Source organism: Rhineura floridana, chromosome 1, assembly GCF_030035675.1.
Source record: "Rhineura floridana isolate rRhiFlo1 chromosome 1, rRhiFlo1.hap2, whole genome shotgun sequence".
NCBI classification, from domain to species: Eukaryota; Metazoa; Chordata; class Lepidosauria; order Squamata; family Rhineuridae; genus Rhineura; species Rhineura floridana.
In genome coordinates, this window is record NC_084480.1 from 147,107,785 (window position 1) to 147,131,675 (window position 23,891).

The 23,891-nt window shown below is 43.5% G+C and overlaps 1 protein-coding gene across 1 annotated transcript in view; it reads left to right on the plus strand.

Annotated features, from left to right (window-relative positions):
• B4GALT1 (beta-1,4-galactosyltransferase 1) overlaps positions 1-23,891 on the plus strand; it is a 101,265-nt gene that overhangs the window by 35,080 nt on the left and 42,294 nt on the right. Inside the window, exon 2 of the mRNA XM_061636032.1 lies at positions 20,503-20,738. Within this exon, the coding sequence (XP_061492016.1) occupies positions 20,503-20,738 (236 nt within the window). The remainder of the gene's footprint in view (positions 1-20,502; positions 20,739-23,891) is intronic.

Consider the following 23,891-nt stretch of genomic DNA (forward strand, 5'->3'; position numbering starts at 1 on the left):
ATACTTTAAAAAAATGTTCTGCAATGGCCAACTGGTTTTGACAATAAACTATTATATGTGGTGTAGTGGTTAAGGTGTTGGACTATGACCTGGGAGACCAGGGTTTGAATCCCCACACAGCCATGAAGCTCACTGGGTGACCTTGGGCCAGTCACTGCCTCTCAGCCTCAGAGGAAGGCAATGGTAAAACCACCTTTGAATACCACTTACCATGAAAACCCTATTCATAGGGTCGCCATAAGTCAGAATCGACTTGAAGGCAGTACATTTACATTTATATGTATTTTTACATCTCCAGTGTGTGTGTGCATTTGGAATCTTTCCAACCCTGTGAGGTAGGGTTGAAACCAAGGCAGTTCACAACAAGAAATAAAGCCATTTAAAACCCAATAATCATAAAACAAGTATGAAACAGTTGCACAACAGCTTAAAGTGGTGTGATTCTGAATTTTTGATTGGGTGAGTGAAGTTCCTTATCACTGAATTGAAGTCCTGTGCATGCTTCCTTATTTGAGTAAGCCCCATTGAATACATTGTGTCTTGCTTCTGAGTAAACATGCATAGGATTGCACTATAAATATCTTTGCAGGTTGTGTAAATAATAAATATCTTTGACATTCATTCTTACATAAATATTTCTTCATACTATGTCTTGATATGTATCTGATTTCACACTATGGCTGTAAATTATTATTTACAAATTATTTCCTCTACATTTTAAGTGTGCCCTTCTTCCTTGGGGTGGTCATGGTCCCCCTCTGTTGTTTTCATTCTGAGTGGCAGATTAGGCTAAGAGATGGTGCGTAGCCCATGGTCACCCAATACACTTTGTAGCTTATTTCCATTTTAAAATTTAATTTAAATGATTTATATGCAGGCAAAGTTTATGAAGTAATGCAGATTCACATAATACATTTAAAACACACCCAACTCTCATTTAAAGCACATAATTTCCCCCAAAGATTCCTGGGAAGTGTAGTTTCCCCCTCACAGTTATAGTTCCCACCTCCCTTAACAAACTACAGCTTCCATGATTCTGTGCTGGGATTCATGTGCTTCAAATGTATGTTGAATGTGCTTTAATTGCATGGTGTGGATCTGTCCTAGTATGCTGTGCATTCAGTAGTGAACTGAAAATAACAATTCTAAAATATGCTTTTTAGAACAGGGCTGTAGCTCAGTGGTAGGGCACATGCTTTGCATGCAAAGGTCCAAAATTCAATCTCTGGAAAGACTATTGCCTGGAATCCTGGAGAGCCAATGCTAGTTCATGTCATCAGTACTGAGCTAGATGGTATCAAATGGCCTGAGTTGGTATAAGGCATATTCCTTTGTGCCTAAAAGAGGAAAGAGACCCAGGGTCCACAGTGATTCTGAAATTTATTTATGTATTTTATATACAACATTTATATACAGTTTTATTGTAAAAAACCTCAAAGCGGTTTATAGAAGAAATTAAAACAATAAAATTATTGGCAAAAACAATTAAAGACAGGTATTTAAAAACATTCAAAATAATAAAACCAACAATGAGTTAAAAACAGATAAAAAACATAATAGCTTCTACGTGCCTGGGTAGGCTTGCCTAAACAAAAATGTTGTTAGCAGGTGCCAAAATGAATACAATGAAGCCCCGGCCTAATGTAAATAGGCAAGGAATTCCAAAGCATAGGTACTACCACATTAAAGGAACAATTTATTACAAGAGCAGAACAAGTATTATGTGGAACCCATAAAATGGAAAGCACACCTTGAACTTGACCTGGTAGAAAACCGGCAACCAGTGCAGATTTCAGAGCAGAGGTATTATGTGCTGATAGGGTCTCACTCATGTCAGCAATGGTGCTGCAGCACTCTGCACTAACTGCAGCCCCCGGATCAGGTTGTGCATGAGGATTTCTGTGACCTTGACTGACTGGTTGCCAGGATTTTTTTGGTTTTGGTTAGGAACCCTGACTGGTTGTGGGATGCTGAGTTTTCTGTCTTACTCACAGGAATGTTGTTGTGGTTGGTATGGTATTGCGTTTAGGAAATCATTGCTGTCTTTTATATTTATTTTTCTATTTGTATTTCATTTGCCTCTGACCTTACTCCCTTACATCCATAGAGGAAACAGCAGTGGTTCCATGTGGTCAGCTCAACCCCCTGAAACCCCCTGATGATGCACCTTGTTATTTGCATGATGGTTTGTTTCTTGTCCAATAGTGGTAAAATAGACTTCACATTCTGGCTTTAACTGCTGTTGTTCCCAATCTACTGCCGTGAAGGTAGACCAAACCATTTGTGTTTTCTTTCTGTCAGTTATTACTCACTGGAATTGGGTTGGCTGTCAAAGTGAGTTTATAGCATCCCACAGAGTAGGCAGGAAAAAGTAGAGAATCTTCTTAACTTACTCATTTCTCAAGCCTCGTCTACAGACTTGACCCTTCATTGCAGAGAAAGAGGGTTGGAGCAGCCACGTTAAAAGGCAGCTAGGGCATTCCAGGCAGGGGGCTGCCAACCCTGCTTTGATACAGATATCAAGCCTTACCAACAGCACAATCCTAACCATATCTACTCTGAAGTAAGTCCTGTTGAGTTCTATGGGGCTTAGTCCCTTAGTAAGTGTGTTTAAAATTGTAGCCTTCAGGGCATCCATCTTTACTCCTGAGTGCTCTCATCTAACATCACCACAACAGTAGGCTTTCTTCCTACAATGGTCTTCTGGTGACTGGTTTGGCCTGAGGGCACTTAAATCTTCTTCCCAGAAACAAGTAGGCTAGATTAAATGTTCCTTACCAAAGCTGTCTAAACAGGTGAGAAGGAATGATCCCGTCACTTCAGCTAGACCTAGAAACACCCTCATTTAGCTAAGATTTCTGTCTTAATTTCCAATCAGATATTTTTTTTGTTTGAGTGGTATGCTCCAAGCAACTTTGGTTGATGCTTAATGTATCATTCTTAATGATATCACTAGTACATGTCTCCATGACATCACTAGGGCCCGCCCCTAGAATCGCAGGGTTTGGGATACTTCTGACCTGGCAACCCAAGCCTGGAAACTGAAAGTGGCCTGCTGCCTTCCACCCCCACCCCCCAACAAACAATTAAGTATTATGTAAAAATTAATTTAGTTTTATTGCTAGAATGTCTGTGCCTGAAAAACATCAGTTAGAATGCAAAGGCTTGCAGAACTTTAAATAAGTAGGAGAGATGATCCCAATGTATCCACAGTATATCATGTATAAAATGGGAGGTGCCAGGATTTAAGCCCATTGTTAAAACTGCTTGTCAATGCTGTAACTAATCATTTCTGTATGTCCCCTCCCAAGAACTAGCAGCTGGGTACATTAAGAATACATATGAACCTTTTAAGGAAACTGCTTCTGATTTTCTCCATCTGACTGTCACTTATGATGTTAGATTGAAGGCACAGGGCCCCTGATCTGCTGCCATGGTGCCACTCTGCCAGGCCAGCTGCCCTAGGTCTTTGATTACACAGCCACAAGAGTGGCTGTATGCTATAGTCAGCATGGATTTTTCACATTCCGCAATGTTAAATTGAAAATACCCCCCATGCAATTCGGATGCTTCCCATAAGCTCATTTCAAAACAAAACCTTACAAAACCTGTAGTCCTGAACTCAGAAATGCTTGCTTCTCTAAACTTTCATGACAATACATAAAACAGAGAGAATCAAGAGTTCAAAGTCTAAAAAGAGAGAGAGAAAAACCAGACCCCTTTTGGACTTTTTTCTGTTAGAGTTCTCATAATCTGTTGAAATTCATTAAAAATCAGCCATGTTCACAGAGTACCTGTAATCCTATTACTGATCTTGCTCCATACCCTGACCTTCATCTTCTGCAGTTTAAAAGTTAAAAAAAATGACTGACTGATTTTTAATTAATTTAAGTAATTTTGCACGGAACTCAGTGATAACATCGGACATGCTTAGTAAAAACCAGCTGTCAGTGTTCTAAAAGCCAGACTCACAGCTGCTTGGCTTGGCTAATCAGGTGGCCACCCCCACACCAGACCTTCATTTCACTTTAGATAGTCATGGCTTCCCCCAAAGAATCCTGGGAAGTGTAGTTTGTGAAGGGTGCTGAGAGGAGACTCCTATTCCCCTGAGAGAGCTCCAGTGGCCAGAGTGGTTTAACAGTCAGCCGCTCTGACCGAAGCTATGTAAGGAGAACAAGGCATCTCATAGCAACTCTAGGCACCTTTCGCTAACTACACTTCCCAGGATTCTTTGGAAGAAGCCATGACTGTCTAAAGTGAAATAAAGGTCTGGTGTGGATGTGGCCAGGGACAGCTTTGGTTTAAATTTGGGTGGGAAGCTACATGTGCCTGCTGTAGAATAATACGGTGGGGGAAACCCTGAAAAACAATGATACTGTTTAAAATGTTTTCCTTTTGGAAAGAAAAGGGGCTTCCCCTCTGCCCAGTGTCCACCCACCCAATCTCCTTCCCTCCCCTTCTTCCTGCCCCCCTTCCTGCCTCCCCCAGGTCAGTTTCACCTATCCTAAGCATGATTGCAGAGAGCTAGTGTGGTGTAGTGGTGAGAGTGCTGGACTACAACCTGGGAGACGTAGGTTTGAATCCCCGCACAGCCATGAAGCGCACTGGATGACGTGGGGCCAGTCACTGCCTCTGAGCCTCAGAGGAAGGTGATGGTAAATTCATCTCTGAATACTGCTTACCATGAAAACCCTATTCATAGGGTCGCCATAAGTTGGAATCGACTTGAAGGCAATCCATTTCCATTTCAACATGACTGCACAGGAGAAAATCCCACCAAACTCAGAAAGCATGCTCTCCTCTCATCCTCCTTCCTACCCCTTCCCTCCCCGTCCCCCTCCTTTTCTAGAGAGTTTTATCAGAGAGTTTGCTGAGAAGCACATGTTGCCAAATTCTTCCAAGCTACATAGGAAGTGGATTGGACCGTGAAAGACCAACCCAAATGGTGTTTGGATTTTAACATATTTGTAGGACAGTACAATATCTCAGAGAGGAGGTCAGGTCTCCTGCTCCCCTGGTGCATTCACTATAGCTGCCCAATTTCCCTGCTGTTTAAAGTTTGATAGAAATATCTGTTGGCTGTTGGTACATTCTTAAACCGCAAGGTTTTTTGCCTATTAGTGAATATTTATTCATGTTGTTGTTCTGCCCAGTGCCTTCATTGCCCAACTCTTGCATTGCTTGTTTGGGATCCGACCTGAAAACGTCTTTTCCTGTTCTGAGATGTAAGGAAAGGTGGTGGTAATCGCTATAGGTAGTGATATGGAGAAGCACTCTCCACATGTTTAAATGCACTCCCCTCTTATTATACCTTGTTAACCCTGGCACTTAAATGGGTGCTGGAACTCAGTTGTTGTGAACAGTAGCTGCGGATTTCTAAGTCAAGTAGAGCCATCATTTTATGCATTGTGGCAGCCCATAAAATGTGTGCCACTTGTTAAAAAAACTGATGTAACCGTCTGTGAGAGCCACAGCCAGCCACCCTGGGTTCCTGGCCACCTGGGGAAGGGAGATTCGGACACAAGAGAGTGTACCCCTCTCTTTGCACCCTCCCTCCCACTCCGCATTAAGAGCTTGCATAAGGGTATGTGTGATTTGATTAAAGGCTGCCCCATATTAATCAACCTAATACAAATAACAGTAATAAAACCCTTCGTTGGGTCTCCCCGAAGCCTCTTGAGGTAGTGTGATATAATGGCTTCAGGCGTAAGTGGTGAAAATAGAGACCACAACAGGTTTATAAATCAATTAAAAAGTTTGCTAAGACAGGGAAAATGTGGAGTTAAATCAAGAGATAGTTATGGAGAAAAAAATGCAGTGCCCCATGTGTGATGCAGAAAAAATTACAGGAAACCCAGAATATCGTTTTAGAGCACAACAAATTAAAACTGGATAAACTCAATCCACTTGCCTTCATCTAAACAGTCCCTAGACTCACTGGGCCCTCAGTAGGGTTCCTTACACACAAGTAGCCCTTTGTTCCTTGAGGCTTTCCTTCCAGGGTTAGCAAAGTTCTGCCTATCTCTCAGACACCTTATGATGGGAATCCCCTCGTTCTACCTATTTCCAGGATGGTGCTTCCTTAATAAAAACTCTTTGTTAATCATATACCCCACTCCATTAGGTCTAGGGTTGCCAGGTTCATGGCCTGAGACTGATCCTGTATCTTTGGGAGAAAAGTCAGCCAAGTGCAGGTGTTCTTGCAACACTGTAATGAGAACAACCACAAGGTGGAATTCTCCCTTCCCCCTGCACAACTTTTAAGGATACAGAAGATCTCTTGGAGGTCTCAGGATCAGTCTCAGGCCATGAACCTTGCAACTCTAAGTAGGTCACAGGAAGTTATGAATGGTCCAGACTCTGATGTGGCTTTCCACACACAGGTGTCCCCAGGCCAGGTCATATGATCAGCCAGGCCAACTGATTTGGACAAGTTCACCTTGCTAAATTGGCTAAACAAACAACAAATGCAAACATGTATTCCCATGTTATGCACAGCATTTCCTAAAAAACAAAGTCCATATTAACAGTCCAGCACAGCAAAGACCAGTTCCTTCACACCTTCCCTCCCTCTCCCTCCATCACACTTTGCTCCATAGTAACACCAATCCCACCCCGCCCCTTGGTCACAACTTGACTATCGCTTTGATGCCTGACACACTTCATAGGCTCTTCCATTTGGTGACCTGAATTGTTCTGGTAATGGAGGAAATTCCAAGAGCTTTTTCCTGTGTTCTTTTAAAGTTTGGCTTTGTCAGGCTGTAAAAACAACAACCCAGAACCATAGCATGCTTTGAATTGCAGATTAGTTTTAGATAAAACCAACCAGGATCTCTCTCTCTTCTCTCCCCCCCCCCCAATAAGTATAATGGTCATAGGAACATAGGACGCTGCCTTAGACTTAGGGCTCATCCAGTCGACTGTAAAATGTGTGACACACCCGCTATGTGTGTTCATTATTTTTCGGTTGTCCAAATGACATCTCACACTGTTATGCATTTTCGCTGGTTAAATCCGCTCCTTGCAATACCGGCAAAAATGCGATTTGCTGTTTAAAATCGGGAATCATCTGCTGTGCCTTCAGGAGTTAGGATGCATAACGCGGACTTTACAGCTGATGGGCGGTTCTTGGGCGTTTCCCCTTGCCCCCTCTCCTCATTCCAGCCAATCATGTATCTGCACTTTTGCGCATGTGCGAGAATAAGCCCGGGAAAATTGAACCAATCATCGCAATGGTGGGGTGTTGGGGGGTTTCTGCAACTACTGCGCAGATGCATTTTATTTTTTGCCAGCCTGCAAACTGGGCGGCCGCTGTGGGTGAGATCTGCAATGCACAGCAAGCGAGAAAGGGGGGACGGTCGGTTTCAGCCTGCCTCCGAAAGCTTTGTCAATTTCATTGTACTTGCTGGGGTTTTTGCTTCAAATCAGAAAAGCATACATTTGTTTAAGTGTAATATCTCAAATACAAACTTAGAAAAGGGCTTCTGGTCGGTTTCAAGCCTGCTTAGAAAGCTTTGTCAATTTCATTCTCTTGGGAAGGAAAGGGAGAAGGAGGGGGGGTAACACATTTCTTGCTTTTTTGGAGAAATAAGTGCAATTGCCAGCGTGTGTATCTCCTTAAATATCAATAAAGGCAGAAAAGCATACATTCGTTTAAGTGTAATATCGCAAATACAAACAAGGCAGGCGTGAAACCGACCAGCAGCCTTTCCTTAGAGGCGAGAACTCCTTTACAGCCATATTGTGCTTCATTGCAAAGGGGGAGAGGAGCATACGTAATTTTTTGGCTGACCAATTGGTTGATAGGGGAGGTTTTAGAGGCGGAACTTGGAAAAAGCGAAAAGAATGTAGGGGTCTTACTGCTGCGTGTGTGGGTGCAAACAAGCGTTTTTTTTAATTGGGAAAGAGCAAACTAAAAGGCAAAGTGAGGACTATCAGATGACAAACCGAATATGGAAACCGTGGATTATCCCGCTCCGTTTGGATAAGCCCTGAGTCAGACAAATGGTCCATCTTGTTCAGCATTTTCTACACTGACTGTCAACAGTTCTCCCGGTTTTGAGGCAGCAATCTCTTCCAGCCTTTCCTGGACATGCTAGGAATGAAACATGGGACCTTCTGCATGCAAAGTAGATGCACTGCCACTAGGCTGTGGCCCTTTCCTAAGGTCAATTTACAACTTGTCCCTTTGTAAAGAGCATCATAAAAGCATGGATTACTACAAACATAACAGTCTAGAACACCTCTATAGGAGACTTGCTTCTCTAGCAGTTTTTCATTTGAAGCTAAGCTGTGGTTGGAAGATTTAACAGGAGTTCCCGCTAGGGAAAACAACAGAGAATCAACGCAATAGTGGCCTTGTTCACATGTCATGATAGTACTAACTGGTACAAGACCAACCAAACTTTGCACAAAGAAAAGGGGTAACAAGTGCCATGTTAAGAAGCCTAGAAGGTATAGCACAGGAGTGCTGAACTAGTGGCTCTCCAGATGTTGCTGAACTTCAACTCCTATCATCCCTGGCTACTACCCAAGCAGTATGGGGCTGATGGGAGTTGTCCAACACCATCTGGAGGACCATAAGTCTCCACCACCACTATGGAATAAATGTGGATGCTCTGAGCACGCTCTCTGTGGCATTGTTGATAATGTCTTCTGACTTCACTGGTTTTGTTGTTTTTCTGGCTCTTGATGATTTCATATTTTGATACTGTTTCAGTGAGGATTATTTCTGGTCTTTGGTTATTTAGATAATTTAAATGCTGTCCTTTGCACAAGCCATAGGGTGGTTTACAACAGTCCAGTAGATTTTTTCAAGATCCATGAAATTGCACAACCCTTAAAAACACATAACAGATCACTAAAGAACAATTGCTAATAGCTGGATCATCGGGTTTCTCCTTGAAATGCTTGCTGAAAAAGATTTGTCTTAATTAGCTGCCTAGAACTATAAAGAGGTGGGGCCAGAAACACATCAGGAGGGAGGGACTTCCACATACAAGCAGGCGCCACTGAAAAAGCCCTTATAAGGTTATCAGGTGCTCTGGAGACGATCTAGGATGCAAATAACTTAAATAAAGTGGTGAGCAACAACCAGCCCAGCTTTAATCTGGAAACACAATTGAGTGATTGTGCAAGACCTTGAAAGCAGAGATGCATTCTCTAAGCCAGGTGTGGGGAACCTTTGGTTCTCCAGAGGTTGCTGAACTAAAACTCCCATCAGCCTCGGCAAGCATGGCCAATAGCCAAGGGAGATGAGATGTAGTTCAGCAACATCTGAGGGCCAAAGTCTCCACATCTGCTCTAAGCAAACAAAAACAAGCTCTTCTCATTTTGCAGAGATGTGCGCTTCTCTAGGCCACACCCCCATGCATATTTGTAACAGTTGGCAGGCCAGCTATCTGCATGAACTAGACATGTGTCCTAGAATGCTCCCTGGAAGCTTCTGTAACACACACAGGTTCCTTGGCTGACAAGTTAATATTGAAATGATTTTGTGAAGATAAGACAGTTTGAAAAACTCTTATCTAATAGCCTGAGACAAGCTGTGGGCATATGGCAGAGTTTTAGAGGTGAAAAATAATAAAATAAATTACCTTTATCAAGGTGTGAAACAGCACAATGAAATGTTATGGAAATGTATACAACTTGGAACTCTGCCGAAACAGAGAGAGAAGGGATGTTTATGTCTTAATGCTTGTGCTTATTTTCTTGTCTTGACTCAATATTAAGAGTGAAACTTGGAGTTTGCAGTTCCTCATTTTCCCTTGTAACATTTGGAAGGGAGAATCCTTGGGCAGAAGGCAGGATACTTAACCCTTCCCTTGCCTGCTATTCTTCCTTGCAAATACCTGGGCATTGCTTAATATTGTTCCTCACCCACACATGAACTCCAAAACAGGAAGTGGCCCCAAACTGGGGAGGAAATGGCTCTGCTATGGGCAGGGGAGGAATATGGACAAGAGAATCAGCAGGTGCAGGAGAGGTGCCTCTTCTCCTCCCCTGCAAGTGCCTCTATTTCCCATTGCTTTGACAAATGTGGAGGTGGGGGCCGTTGGAGAAGGAGAGGTGGTAACAAAAGATTCTGCAATAAACGAAAATCTCAATGAATTGCTTATTTCTGCATAATCGCCCCTTGTCAGCCTTTATGTCCCTCATGTGATGAGGGGGGAGTGAGCTGTTGGGGCCCCACCCACTCTGTTGTGTGAGTGTGGTAGGCTCCCTGCTGCTTACATTTAGCCCCTGACATTTAGAGGGGGAAGGGCTGCAAGGGAGTGGGGCCAATGGGCTCATCCTCACTGCCCCCATGCAATTATCATGGTGTGGCATATGTGTGTGAATGCCTGGATAGGACTTATATGTACTATAGACATCAGGTGCAGGCAGATCTCAGGTGCAGATGTTATTTTCCTGGGAACCTGGGAACAGTAGGGTGCAGAGATGGGAAAGCTCCCTCATACCACATTCAGAAATTTTATCATTTGACCAGGACATAGGAATGGCAATGCGATGGACTCCCTGTTAGATCAATGGCTCCTAAACTTTTTTCCACACAGACCACTTGAAAATTGCTCAGGGTCTTGGCGAACCACGTAATGATTTTTGTCTGCCTGTTGTAGCTATTGAATTTAAATTTTAATACAGTATAATACAATATAAGAAGTAAAATAAGCAGTAAAAATCCAATTAACAATCAATACAAATATTGAATGTGATGGATGCACTATCTTGAACCACAAATCCAGAAACACACCGCAGACCATCTGAATGAAGCTCACGGACCACAGTTTGGGAATCTCTGTGTTAGATGAATAGTGATAAACATGATTTAGTGCTGATGCAGACATAACACTGTAGCATGGTTGGGGCATACCATAGAAAGGAGTGGGAAATTTGGGAATGATAAAAGGGAAGAGAGCCGGTTGAGCACATGAGAAAGGGTGAAGGGGGGGGGGAACCTGTGAGCACAATCTCCTAACCACGATTAGGAGATTGGGAATGTTACCTCTGCAGGTGATTTAAGGCAACTTTCAGTGGCTACGCCACAACAATCCACACAGATGGGCTAGCTTGCTTTTATATAATAACAATAACAATAATAATAACATTTTATTTATGAGTCGCCTATCTGGCTGAATTAACGGTCACTCTAGGCGACGTACACTGACACAATAAAGTACAATATAAACCAGAAAACCACATTCAATATATACATAGAAAGCTTCATTGCCAGTTGTTTGCTTCTAGCAGTGTACATGGGTAAAAGTCACGTGAATACGGGAAGAATATTCTTATGAAGTAGAGGGCTTGTGGTATTCTGTGGATGCTTACAGTTGCAAATTGAAAATGTTCTCTTTTGGTGCAGTTTCTGTGTACCTCAGCCATTGATTACCATGATTCATAATACAGCCCATGAATGCTCTTTGCTATATTTGGGGAAAGTAAATTTTATATTTGTTCTTGGCCAAACGTCCTTATTAATTTTATAGAGAACACAGATCACACGGAGATTGCTGAGATTGTCATGAGTCCCATCTAGGGTTACTAACATGCAGAAGCAGCTTGCCTGGTGGAGGAAGGAGAAGGGGGAGAGACAAGGTGGCAGGAAGTTCTGCTTTGCCAATGTGTCTGCACCTGGACAGTCAGGGTGCTCCAGCTAGTGCATTTGCACTGCACCAACTTTCCTGTTGCTTTGCTCTTTTCTTTCCTGGTAAGCATCAGCAACCCACCTGCCAGGAAGGTAGTGCCTTCACCCCACCGGCCAAGCCACTTCTGTCAGCCAGTGAGTACTTTACTGGTCCAAGAACCAGTAAAACCTTTTTCTCATAGGTAATCAGGATCAAGTTCTGAAAAGCCAATAAATGCTAAAGGATGAATTGGCTAAATTGAACATTGTTCCTAGGAGGTTCTTTGAAAATAAGGCAGCGCCAAAGCCTCTACTTCCTAACCCCCAGCCTTGCCCAAATTTCCATCAAGACAATAAACATGGATGGCTCATCGACCTGGAGGCCCCGGAAGAAAGTTCTAAGAAGGAAAAATCAGCACCCCAAAAAGAGAATATGGTCTTTACACCGCAAACTACTCCTCAATCAGTTGGTGGATCCAATATCTCATATGTGCAGGAAGAGCAGGAACTCCTACAATCATTTGGAGCTCTTGCCCTAGAAGATCGCATTGAACTATTATGCAGACTTGAGCAACTGTCAGCACAGCTGACAAAGATCCACAGCCACTGCCCGGATTACCAAGGTGGCGAGACAAACACTGCGCAGGAATGGGATGCGAAATGTGAGCCCACCCGACAATATCAACAAGGGAGAACCCCATTAACTTTCTCATCTACCTCGTGGTCTACCACAAGTTCCCTGACATCGACGCACTGGGACGCCCTAGGGGTGGGGAGCCTACCTGAGTGACAAACAAGGAGGGTGGTCATGTGCAGACTGGAAGGGGACACCATAAGGAGGGTGGGAAGCCATGATATTAAGAGGCTGGGCGGCAGATCCTGGAAAGGTGTATACGGCAGGCCACGCCAACTTAGGGGAACAAGGGATAGATGTATAATATCCATCCCATGTTCCGGGCCTGTCCATAACCAGAAGACTACTGGGGGAAGCAGGACACCATCCAACCTTCATCTGCTGTTGTGTAACGCCAGGTCTGTGACCCAAAAAACATCGCTCATCCATGATGTGATCCTGGATGAGAGCGGAGACCTGGTATGTATTACGGAGACCTGGCTGGATGAGACCTCAGCTCCCACCCTTGGGGCCATGTGTCCAGCCGGTTTCCAATATGCACAGCAGCTGAGGGTTGGTAGGCGGGGAGGGGGAGTGGCAGTCATCTATCGGGAGTCCTTGGTTTTCGCCAGACCCCCTCTCCATGAGACCAAGTTTGTCGATTGCATGTACTGGAGGTTGGGCCCAAAGGGCAGTTTAGGGATTCTGCTTGTGTACCACCCTCCCCGCTGCACAGCAGACTCCCTGACCGAGGTGCTTGAGGTGGTCGCGGGTGTACGGATGCTCTCCCCCAATCTCTTGGTTTTGGGAGACTTCAACGTGCACGCTGAGACCGTCCTCACTGGAGCCGCTCGAGATTTCATGGAAACCATGACTTCATGGGAACTGCACCTTAGTACTATAGGGCCCACCCATGTAGCCGGTCATGCTCTTGACCTTGTGTTTGCCTCAGGAGGGGAGGAGAGTGCTCTGAAAATAGGGGCTGTTTTCTCTTACCCTGTGTCATGGTCAGATCACTACCTGGTGAATATCGACCTCTCAATGCCACACACCCTCCGCAGGGGACAAGGACCTATTAGGATGGTCCGCCCTAGATGCCTGATGGATCCTATAGGATTCCTGAATGTGCTGAGAGACCTGGAGCCTGCTGCAGGACGCCCGGTTGAAGCCCTGGTGATGGAATGGAATGGAGAGATCACTAGGGCAATAAACCGAGTGGCTCTGAAACGTCCTCTCCCCCTGAATAGAACTCAGACAGCACCCTGGTATTCACCACGGCTGCGGGGTCTGAGACAGGAGGTGAGACGACTAGAGCGCCGGTGGCGGAAATCTTGCTCTGAAGACGATCGGACACTGGTTAGAGCAGCAATAGCTGCCTACCAGGTGGCAACAAAGGCAACGAAGAGAGAATTCTTTGCTGCCTCTATTGCGTCGGCAGAGTGTTGTCCCAGGAGGTTGTTCCAAGTGGTCCGAAGCCTGGTCGGTCCAGTTGCTCAGGAACCCATGGAATACTCTAAAGCCTCCTGTGACATATTTGCTAAACACTTTGCCGATAAAATCAAGCGCTTGAAAAGCATGATTCCATGCGCCGTGGATACAGGAAGTGAGCTAGAGTCGGCCAGTTGCATTCCGGTCCGGTGGGATCGATTTCAGCCTCTTCCCTCTGAGGAAGTGGACAAGGTGCTCTCTACAGTGAAGCCAACCATTTGTCTTCTAGATCCTTGCCCATCATGGCTCATTATGAACTGTAAAGAGAGGCTGAGCGAAAGGATCAAGGCAGTGGTAAATGCATCTTTGGAAGAGGGTGCAATGCCATCAGCCCTCAAGGAGGCAATAATAAATCCCATGTTGAAAAAGTCCTCCTTGGATCCTCAAGACCCAAACAACTTCTGCCCAGTCTCTAACTTACCATTCTTGGGCAAGGTGATTGAGCGAGTGGTGGCCAAACAGTTGCAGACACACTTGGATGAAGCAAATTATTTGGATCCATTCCAATTGGGCTTCAGGACTGGACATGGAACTGAAACAGCCTTGGTCGCCTTGGTGGATGATATGAGGAGGACGTTGGATAGGGGAGAACATACCCTCCTTGTCCTCCTGGATCTCTCAGCGGCTTTTGATACTGTTGACCACGGTATCCTTTTAGATCGCCTGGAGGGATTAGCAATAGGGGGCACCGTTTTGCGGTGGCTTCGTTCCTATCTCTCTGACAGGCACCAACAGGTGGCATTGGGGGATGAGGTTTCAGACCCTTGGCCTCTCAATTGTGGAGTGCCACAGGGTTCTATCCTCTCCCCCATGCTATTCAACATCTATGTAAAGCCGCTGGGGGCCATCATCAGGAGATTTGGGCTGCAGTGTCACCAATATGCGGGTGACACTCAGCTCTATCTCTCGTTTAAGTCCTCACCAAGGTTGCCTGTGGATACCACGTCCAAGTGCCTGGAATCCGTTAGTGAATGGATGGGAAGGAATAGGCTGAAGCTTAACCCTGACAAGACCGAGGTGTTGCTCGTGGGAGACAAGAGTAAGTTGGGAGATATAGACCTGGTGATTAATGGAGTAAAATTGCCCCTGAAAGACCAGGTCCGTAGCCTCGGGGTCATTCTCGACTCCCAACTGTCCATGGAGGCTCAGGTTTTGGCAGTGGGTCAAACAGCTTGGTATCAACTTCATCTGATACGGAAGCTGCGACCCTACCTTCCTGTTCATCTGCTCCCACGGGTAGTACATGCCCTTGTCTCCTCTCGCTTAGACTACTGTAATGCGCTCTACGTGGGGCTGCCCTTGAAAACGATCCGGAAACTACAGCTGATACAAAATGCGGCGGCACGTTTAATTAGTAACTGCTGTCGCTGTGATCACATCACGCCAGTGTTAGTAGATCTACACTGGTTACCAGTTGTTTACCGGGCCCAATTCAAGGTGCTGGTACTGACCTTTAAAGCCCTATATGGTGTCGGCCTAGTCTATCTGAAGGAGCGCCTCCAGCATCACCAATTAGGCCACCTAATAAGATCAGCCACACAAGACCTTCTCTCGATTCCGCCAGTTGAAACTGTTAGGCTGGTGCGAACCAGAGAAACGGCATTTTTGATTGTGGCCCCCACCCTCTGGAACTCCCTTCCTTTCGATCTTCGCCATGCCCCCTCTTTGATAGGCTTTCGCCAAGCCTTAAAGACCTGGCTATTCAGACAGGCCTATGGGAAATCTGGGGTATGTTAGTTTTTAATTACCTAAAGAGGTGTTTAGTTTTTTAAATATTAGTATGTTTGTATTGGTTTTATACTGTATTTTATTGTACATGTAAGTCTCCTAGAGTGGCCGTTAATATGGCCAGATAGGCGACTCACAAATAAAATTTATTATTATTATTATAAATTCACATTCTGGCTCCATCCTTGGAGAAGGGCTGCAATTCAGTGGTAGAGCACATGCTTTTCATGCAGAAGGCTACCAGTTCAATCCCTGGCTTCTGCAGGCAGGGCTGAGAGGGCCCTTGTCTGAAAGCCTGCAGAGCTGCTGCCAGTCATTGTGTAGGCAGTGCTGAGTGAGAAGGACCGATGGCCTGACTCGGTATAAGACATCTTCCTATGGCCTAGTAAGGTTTCCCTATTTCTCCTGCCCTGGCCCCCCACCAAGGCCAAATGGAAGGGGGCAACAACATCTATTATATGCAATAAAAGGTTTGGCAACTTTAGTCCCATCCTAAGTAAATTTACCTATAGGTCTGGAAATCTTTGAATGAAGAGCAAGGACATAAGACTGGAGGGAAACTGCAGCAAGTTAAAGGTCAGAAGGCCAGCCTCAATATTAGCTATGCCAAGCTCATGTATGAATTCTCTGTCTGCATGAATATTAAGATCAACGTTTCCTGTTCCTCTGTCTTATTGGTATTTGTGTTTCCCTTTATCTGTCCATCTGACAGTTGGTTTTGTTAACCTGACACTCGACTCAATAGCACTTTGCCCTTGTTTGTTCCTTAAGATATGTAAATGGATATTTCGCCCTGCCAAGAATGAGATGCTAATTCATTTTTTGTGGGCAAACTCTTTTATACGTACTTGAGCAGAATCGAAAGCAGTCATTTAATTTCTACCATCCTCCCCACCCCCCTGAAAAGAAAATGTGTGTCCTCTGTCTGTGGAGGACCTGAATTTATCTGTAGTGGTTAAGTAAAAGGATCTCTTTTCTAAAGATACTTATGTATAAGTGGACCTTAGCTCAGTGGCAGCGCTTCTGCTTTGCGTGCAAGAAGTCTCAGGTTGAAATTCTGGCATCTTCAGGTAGGCCTAGGAATATATCTTGTCTGAAACCTTGGAGACTCACTACCAGTTGGTGTAAATACTGAGCTAGCTATACCAATGGTCTGATTCAGCATAAGGCAGCTTCCTATGTTCCTATTTGATACTAGTCGGTTTTTCTGTCCAGTTGACACACTTAGCACTGCTGGTAGAGGGTTGTTTGTGTGTTACAGCAGAAGCGTGAAAAATGACTGACTTGCACAACTGCTGGGGCATGTGAGCATATGGCTCTTTTACACATGTTCTCTCTTGCAACATGATTTGTAGACAGTGAGCATCCAGAGCAGGCTTTCCTGCATGACGGTGCCACAGCAATGAGATGGCCTTTCTAGAGAAACCCACCACGGCCATATTTGCTGAACGTTAGTTAAAACTTGCATGTCGCCAGGGATTTTGAGTATATGGGGTTATGAAGGTTTAGTGCTGTTGATCTTTATTCATTTATGTATTTCTTACATACAATATTTGTCTAAGGCTGTCATCTTGCTGCATTCTGCAGTGTGACAGCTTTCTAAATGCTGCAGGACCATGGCAGCAGGTGAGCAAGTAGGGTGAATGAGGCAGGCAGGCAAGGTAGTCGCAAAGGAACAGTCATGACAGGCTGGGGCAGTTCCTCAGCAACTGTCCTGCTCTTATGCTGCTGTTGCCGCCCCCCACCTCACCAACAACGCTGTTTTAACCTGCAGCTGGCTGGTTACTGAGGAGGTGTCCTGCCCTGCACTGTTCGGACTGTTCCTGTGTGCCTTGGCTGCCCGTCTTCCTCTTCTGCTTTCCTCCTTCTCAAGGGAGATGGTCTGAGGGGGAGAGGAGGCAGCTTGATGACCTCTAGAAGTGGGGAAGGGGCGGTAGCTTGGCAACCTCTAGAAGGGGAGAGGGTTGGCCAGATCTCAAAGGAGGGGAAGTTTGGCAAGGCCTGAGGATGGGGGGTGGGGGTGGCAAAGGGGGTGAAGGATAGGTGGGGGTGGCATTCTTTGGCGCCTCCGGCATGGGGGGGGCGGAGAAGGGGAGGATCATAAAAAGCTTTTGGTAAGGGGTTTGGGTTTGGGTGAGGTGGTTAGGTGGTGGAATGGGAGACCAAAGCAAGCAGGGGTAGGAGTAATACTAAGCTTTACTGTGTATATGGTAGTGCTACAGAATTGATTTTATTTTGTTAATTTCTGTTAGTTCTCCACTTGTGACATTGCAATTATAAATGTGGTTGTACATCTCTTTGATTCTTAGTTGATTCTCCGTTAACAAAATTGATTAAATAAAAATAGAAGAGCCCTTAATTTAGCCCACTGTTTCCAAACTTCTGGATTTTAATTTTTGTTATAATTTTGTTACAATTTCCTGCATCTGAAAGGCTTGCTTTTAGAATGTTTTGGAGTAAGAACTACACACCCACTGGGGAGTCTATTTTTTCCATGTCTCTCTGTCTTTGTTCTGAGTGTGCCTTTCAAAGGAGGCAAGTTCAGACCAATGACTCGTGCAGAGATGCAACATACACTGTCCTCTGAAGATGGTTGATTCTGCTGTGTGTCTGCATCAGAGGGCTTGAATTATAAAATTGCACCAAATGCTATGATGAAGCAGAAACGTGCCAGAGTAATGGATCATGCAGAGATGGGGGCAGCCTCCTGTGTTTGGGGGGTGCTTTTTGCTCATGGAAACCTTCAGTTATTTCATTCTTATGGCCTACAGTTTGGGAATTGAGAAATCTTCCATCATGTCTAATTTTCCTTAAGAAGGCTTAAACATGCCTCATTTACAGCCTTTCTGGTGTCTCCTGCTACATGAGTCTATTCCTGGTATCCTGAGCTGGTAAAGTTATTTTGAAAGACTATTAGATGTCCTGCACGTGTGCTCAGAGTGTGCACGGAAGCCTGGCAAATCTATTGCCAGCTGCAGTGTAGGTGACCCATTTTGCCTTAGAATTCTGATACAGGAGTTTTAGGAGGTATATTGTTTCAGTGGGTGAGTTAAACCCAAAAGAGGTTTTGTTTTGCATGTGGTTAGTCCCTGAAGGTTTTTTTAAAAGGAAAAAAAGCCCAAAACACATAAAACTAGAACTGGAAGATTTCAAGATGGTGTTAGAATGACTGTATAAATTCCTGCCTTGTATCTTAAATAGTTATGGGTTGGTTGCTAGATTGATTTGGTGGATGACAGGCAAAGTAATCATGCCAAGCTGATGTCTATTTTATATATTATATTTAGCTCCCACCCACCCCTGGCCACCTCTCTTCCATGAAGCAACACAAAGCATTTTAAATAAGAGTTCCTAAATGGTCTCCCACCAGACACCGACCAATCCCAGACATGCTATGCTTCAGCAAGGTTGTTGCCTCATGTACCTTCAAGCCATGTACTAGACTGATACCACTTGCTTACTTTGAATATTTGAATCACTATTGCAAATATGATCATAAATATTGTCACAGATCCATCTGCTCATGCTTATCAGAATTACGTCATTTGTGGCACATCAACTCCAGTTGACAGCTTGTCTTCCTGAACTGTTTCTATTCTAGCTGGTCATTATAAGCACTGTTATGTGACATTTACTGCTGGCTGTGTTTTCCTCTCGCCTCCTCATCCCTTCTTTCTTTGTCTCCTGTCTTCTAGACTGTAAACTTCCAGGCAGGGCTGTTTGAGTGATATCCCATGTTAGGCCACTTTCACACCTTACATTTATTCCACTATTATTCCATTTTAAATAAACATGGCTTCCTCCAAAGAATGATGGGAAGTGTAGTTTGTGAAGGGTGCTGAGAGTTTTTACGAGATCCCTATTCTCCTCACAAAGCTACAAGTGTCAGAGTAGTTTAACAGTCAGTCCCTCTTCCCAGAGAACTCTGAGAATTGTAGCTCTGTGAATGGAACAGGGCGTTTCCTAGCAACTCTCAGCACCCTTCACAAACTACACTTCCTGGGATTCTTTGAGGGAAGCCATGATTGTTTAAAGTGGATTAAAATGTGAATGTGGTCTTAGTCACACTCTAGACCAGCCTTTCCCAACCGGTGTGCCTCCAGATGTTGTTGGACCACAACTCCCATCAGCCTCAGCCATTGGCAATGCTGGCTGAGGCTGATGAGAGTTGTGGTCCAACAACATCTGGAGGCACACCGGTTGCTGCTCTAGACTCATTGATTATATGCATATTCCAGGTTTCCTGAAGTAACCAGCACATAAAACAGATACTTATAACAATTCTTACAACTATATAAAAATACTTGCGTATTGATGTGCTTACAAAGCTATGCTACAGAAATATAGTAGCCTGTAGGGCTTGATGTAAAATATTTTTTGCATATAATTTTGCATGTAATTGGCGTTTTGCTTTAGAAAACAACCTGTCAGTGCACAAGCAGCTTGGAGATAAGCGGGCATTTGATAGAAGAGGTGGCCCGATGTTAGCAAAGCTCATTTGGGTCATCTGCCAAATTCCACATATAATTCCTACATCATCCCTATATGTAGTTTATAGTGTTACAATGATAGCTTATGCCCTTCAGTGTCTTGTTGTAAGCAAAGGAAGTGTTGGCCAAATCTTAATATTGATCAACAGGCCTGGAGAGACAGCAGGGCCTCTGAAATAGCTGATAGTAGGCACATGCAAAGTGTGTGATCCAGCAGAGATTATAAATCATTTCTTACTAGTGGTACAATATTGCCTGGGGTGTCATTGTAAGACAAAAAAGGAAATTGTAAGTAAAATGCTTCATTCTGAGAAAAAGAAATGTCTGGTTCAGTTGTGTGGTAACATCTGCAAAAGATTAGCTGCTTGTATCCACTCATCACTAGCCACCTTTGTTCCCCTAATATATCACTTCTGAATCACTGGATCAAAACTCATACGTGTATCCAGAATGAAATTCTTGGTTCCCAAGGAGACTCTTATAGAACCTATCATTCTCTCCCAGAGCCAACGATCTCCCACAATTTTCTTGTCTGACTACCTTGTTTTTCCTTCCAGTTGGTCCATTACGTGTGGAGTTTTCGCTATCTGTGGATTTGAAGAAAGTCGAGGAGGACAACCCAGAAGTCAGGGAAGGAGGGCGCTACACCCCAAAGGACTGCAAAGCACTTCAGAAAGTAGCAATTATCATCCCATTCAGAAATCGAGATGAACATTTGAGTTACTGGCTGTTTTATCTTCATCCAATCCTTCAGAGACAACAGCTTGATTATGGTGTATATGTAATTAACCAGGTAAGTGGTCACCAGATTCTGAATAAACTAGTGCATGTGGAAAAGGAGCATGTGCGTGCTGTCATTTTTTTCAGACATGTGGTTGACTTTCTGTTGAGTGAATAGATAAGCAATTGTATAGTGTGTATAATGGTGAGATGATACATTTTGGTAAATCTGTGAAAACAACCCTTGCTTTGCACGCTGTTAAAGCAAATGTTGGTGTTAAATAAATGTTTTTATTTAATGACTAACAGGCTTTTAAAAAACATAACAACATAAAATTTTGCGTTATCGAACAATCCACAGGGATCATAAAATAGCCCAAAATTAGATAAAGTCGATCCTCTATTTCCCGTCAGCAACCCAAATATTATTCTAAAGTTGTTGCCAACCTTCTATATGTCGGGAGTAAGATAAACAGCCAAGATGCCCCTGAGCAGAGAGTTCTAGGGCTTTTTCTGCACTGGTGCCCTCCCTATAGATCAGATTGTTGTCAACAGAAATGCCAATAACGGGAGCATCCAAAGCAGCACCTTGCTTGACTACGCTCCAACTCCAGCCTGGGTACTGGCCAGGGATGATGGGAGTTGTAGTTCAGCAGGTTCCCTGTCCCTAGCTTAGTCCTTGTTTTTAATTTTATAGAAACTCTTCGTCCAGTGGGCTGGCCATATAACTTGTCAACTTAACTATCATGAGCTAATCACTTAAGTTCTTAATTTAGTTTCTGTTCTACATTGCACTGGAATTGATAACTCTCTAAACTTCAGAAGAAGGAGGGTAATCCCTAATAGCCATATAGCCAGATTTTTGAAGAAAAATAAATAAACTTTCCCCCCCTCGTGGGCTGTCTGTCACCATATCTAACTAAGCCTGTTAGTTCTGCAACTGTGCAACTGTAAAAAAAAATTAGGAAAGGTTTTATTCTTGTAGTAATATTATACTATGCTCAAGTACTAGCAAAGAATGCTATTGGTGAATGAGGGCTCCTTCATGTAATACATTTTATAACACTTATGCCTGGTCATGTGATGCATTCCTAGAATGCATTTATTTGAACTCTTTATTTTTTAATTGATTGTATTTTTTAATTTGAATTGAAAAAAAGTTACGAAAAAGGAAAATAAACCCTCAACATATTAAAAATAAAATAACCAGCTGTGACCCAGGCTCAGGGGATCTTGGGTGGGGGGCATGCTGAACTCAGGTAAGCACTTGAGACTTTTTTTAATTACTTTTTTATTGAACAAACCCCTCACCAACATTATGAATTTATAAAAGAAAGAGAGTCCTGAATAAAATATTTGGTGGTCTTCTTGCTGTTCAGTCCCTCTGCTTCTGCAGGACCCTGGCAGTTGCCCGGGTGAGCCTAGGTGAAGATGTAGCTTCTATGACATGCACATTGCCGGTTCCTGGATCCCCTGTTCCTCAGAGCTGTTCTGTCCCATGCTGGCTCTCTTTCGCTCTTCCTTTCTCGCCCTATATCCATCCTAGATTTTCTTCTAAGGCCTTCTTATTCCCCAGCAGCTACAGCTCTTCTCCCTCTAACTAATACTATGGGAAGTCTTCCCCACATACAATAAGCCACAAGGACAAATAATAATGTATACAAACTGTGTTGTAGCACAGTTGGAAAAATGGTGCGATGCAAAAACATGTTGATCCAATAGATGTTCAAAAGTATCTCTTTGAAGGGATAGAGAACACATTGTATGCCCACTACATTTGAAATGATCCTGAAACTGAGAATCTAATTCACCAGTTAGGGGAGGATCAATGTCTGAACAAATTAAGTAGTCTCTAAGATTACCACTATATCAGTGAATCACTGTATTCAGTGTCGCTGAACACTAAAGTCAGGATCATTCAGACCATGGTATTCCCGATCTATATGTATGGATGTGAGAGTTGGACAGTGAAAAAAGCGGGTAAGAGAAACGTCAATTCATTTGAAATGTGGTGTTGGATGAGAGTTTTGTGCATACAATGGACTGCAAAAAAGACAAATAATTGGGTGATAGAACAAATTAAACCAGAGCTGTCACTAGAAGCTAAAATGATGAAACTGAGGTTGTCATACTTTGGACACGTAATGAGAAGACATGATTCACTAGAAAAGACCATAATGCTGGGGAAAACAGAAGGGAGTCGAAAAAGAGGAAGGCCAAACAAGAGATGGATTGATTCCATAAAGGAAGCCACAGACCTGAATTTACAAGATCTGAACAGTGTGGTTCATGACAGATGCTCTTGGAGGTCGCTGATTCATAGGGTTGCCATAAGTCATAATCGACTTGAAGGCACATAACAACAACAAGATTACCAAGCACACAACTGCAAATAAAGTAGCAAAGTATATGTAGTGATAAAACACTAAATGGGGAAAATACACAGTAGTGAATAGCAGAATAACAATGTGCTAATTACAAAAATAGCTGTAGAAAAATGCATACAAGTGCACAGAATACAAGGTTCATAAATTGCAGTGTACTAAATACAGAGAATTATATTCTGATAAATACAAAACATTGACAGGTATCCGGTATATTTCCATTTCAAAAAACGTCTTCAGAATTAAAACAACTTCTAAATTGGATCCCAGCTGCAAAAGCATTAAAACAATCCCCATAAAAGGTTAAACATAATCCATATTGATATACCTTTTATACATATATTAAAAGTAGCACATAATGTTTCATCCAAATCCAATTAACTTGCTAAAGGGAGGTATCCACTTCATAGCTGTAAGCACGAACCAACACACAAGCACTTCCTTGACACACCTGTTGGAGGCTGCCAGCTCTCTTTCTATCTTCCTTTCTCTCTATATATCCATCCTAGATTTTCTTCTCGTGTCTCCTTATTCCCTAGCAACACCAGCTCCCTCCAACTGCCCTTTTCTGTCCTCCCCCCCCCATTCTATTCTCCACAATAACTGTTGTTACAAGGGTGACACATCAATAACATACTGACATGCCGCCCTGGGCTCCTGCTGGGAGGAAGGGTGGGATAGAATAATAATAATAATAATAATTAATAATAATAATAATAATAATAATAATAATAATAATAATAATCCTTAATTTAAACATAAAAATTTATGTATGCTATCCAGATAGGCATCTACACGAGTTGTAACACATTACAAGAAATGTGTTCAAATGTAGCAAGGGC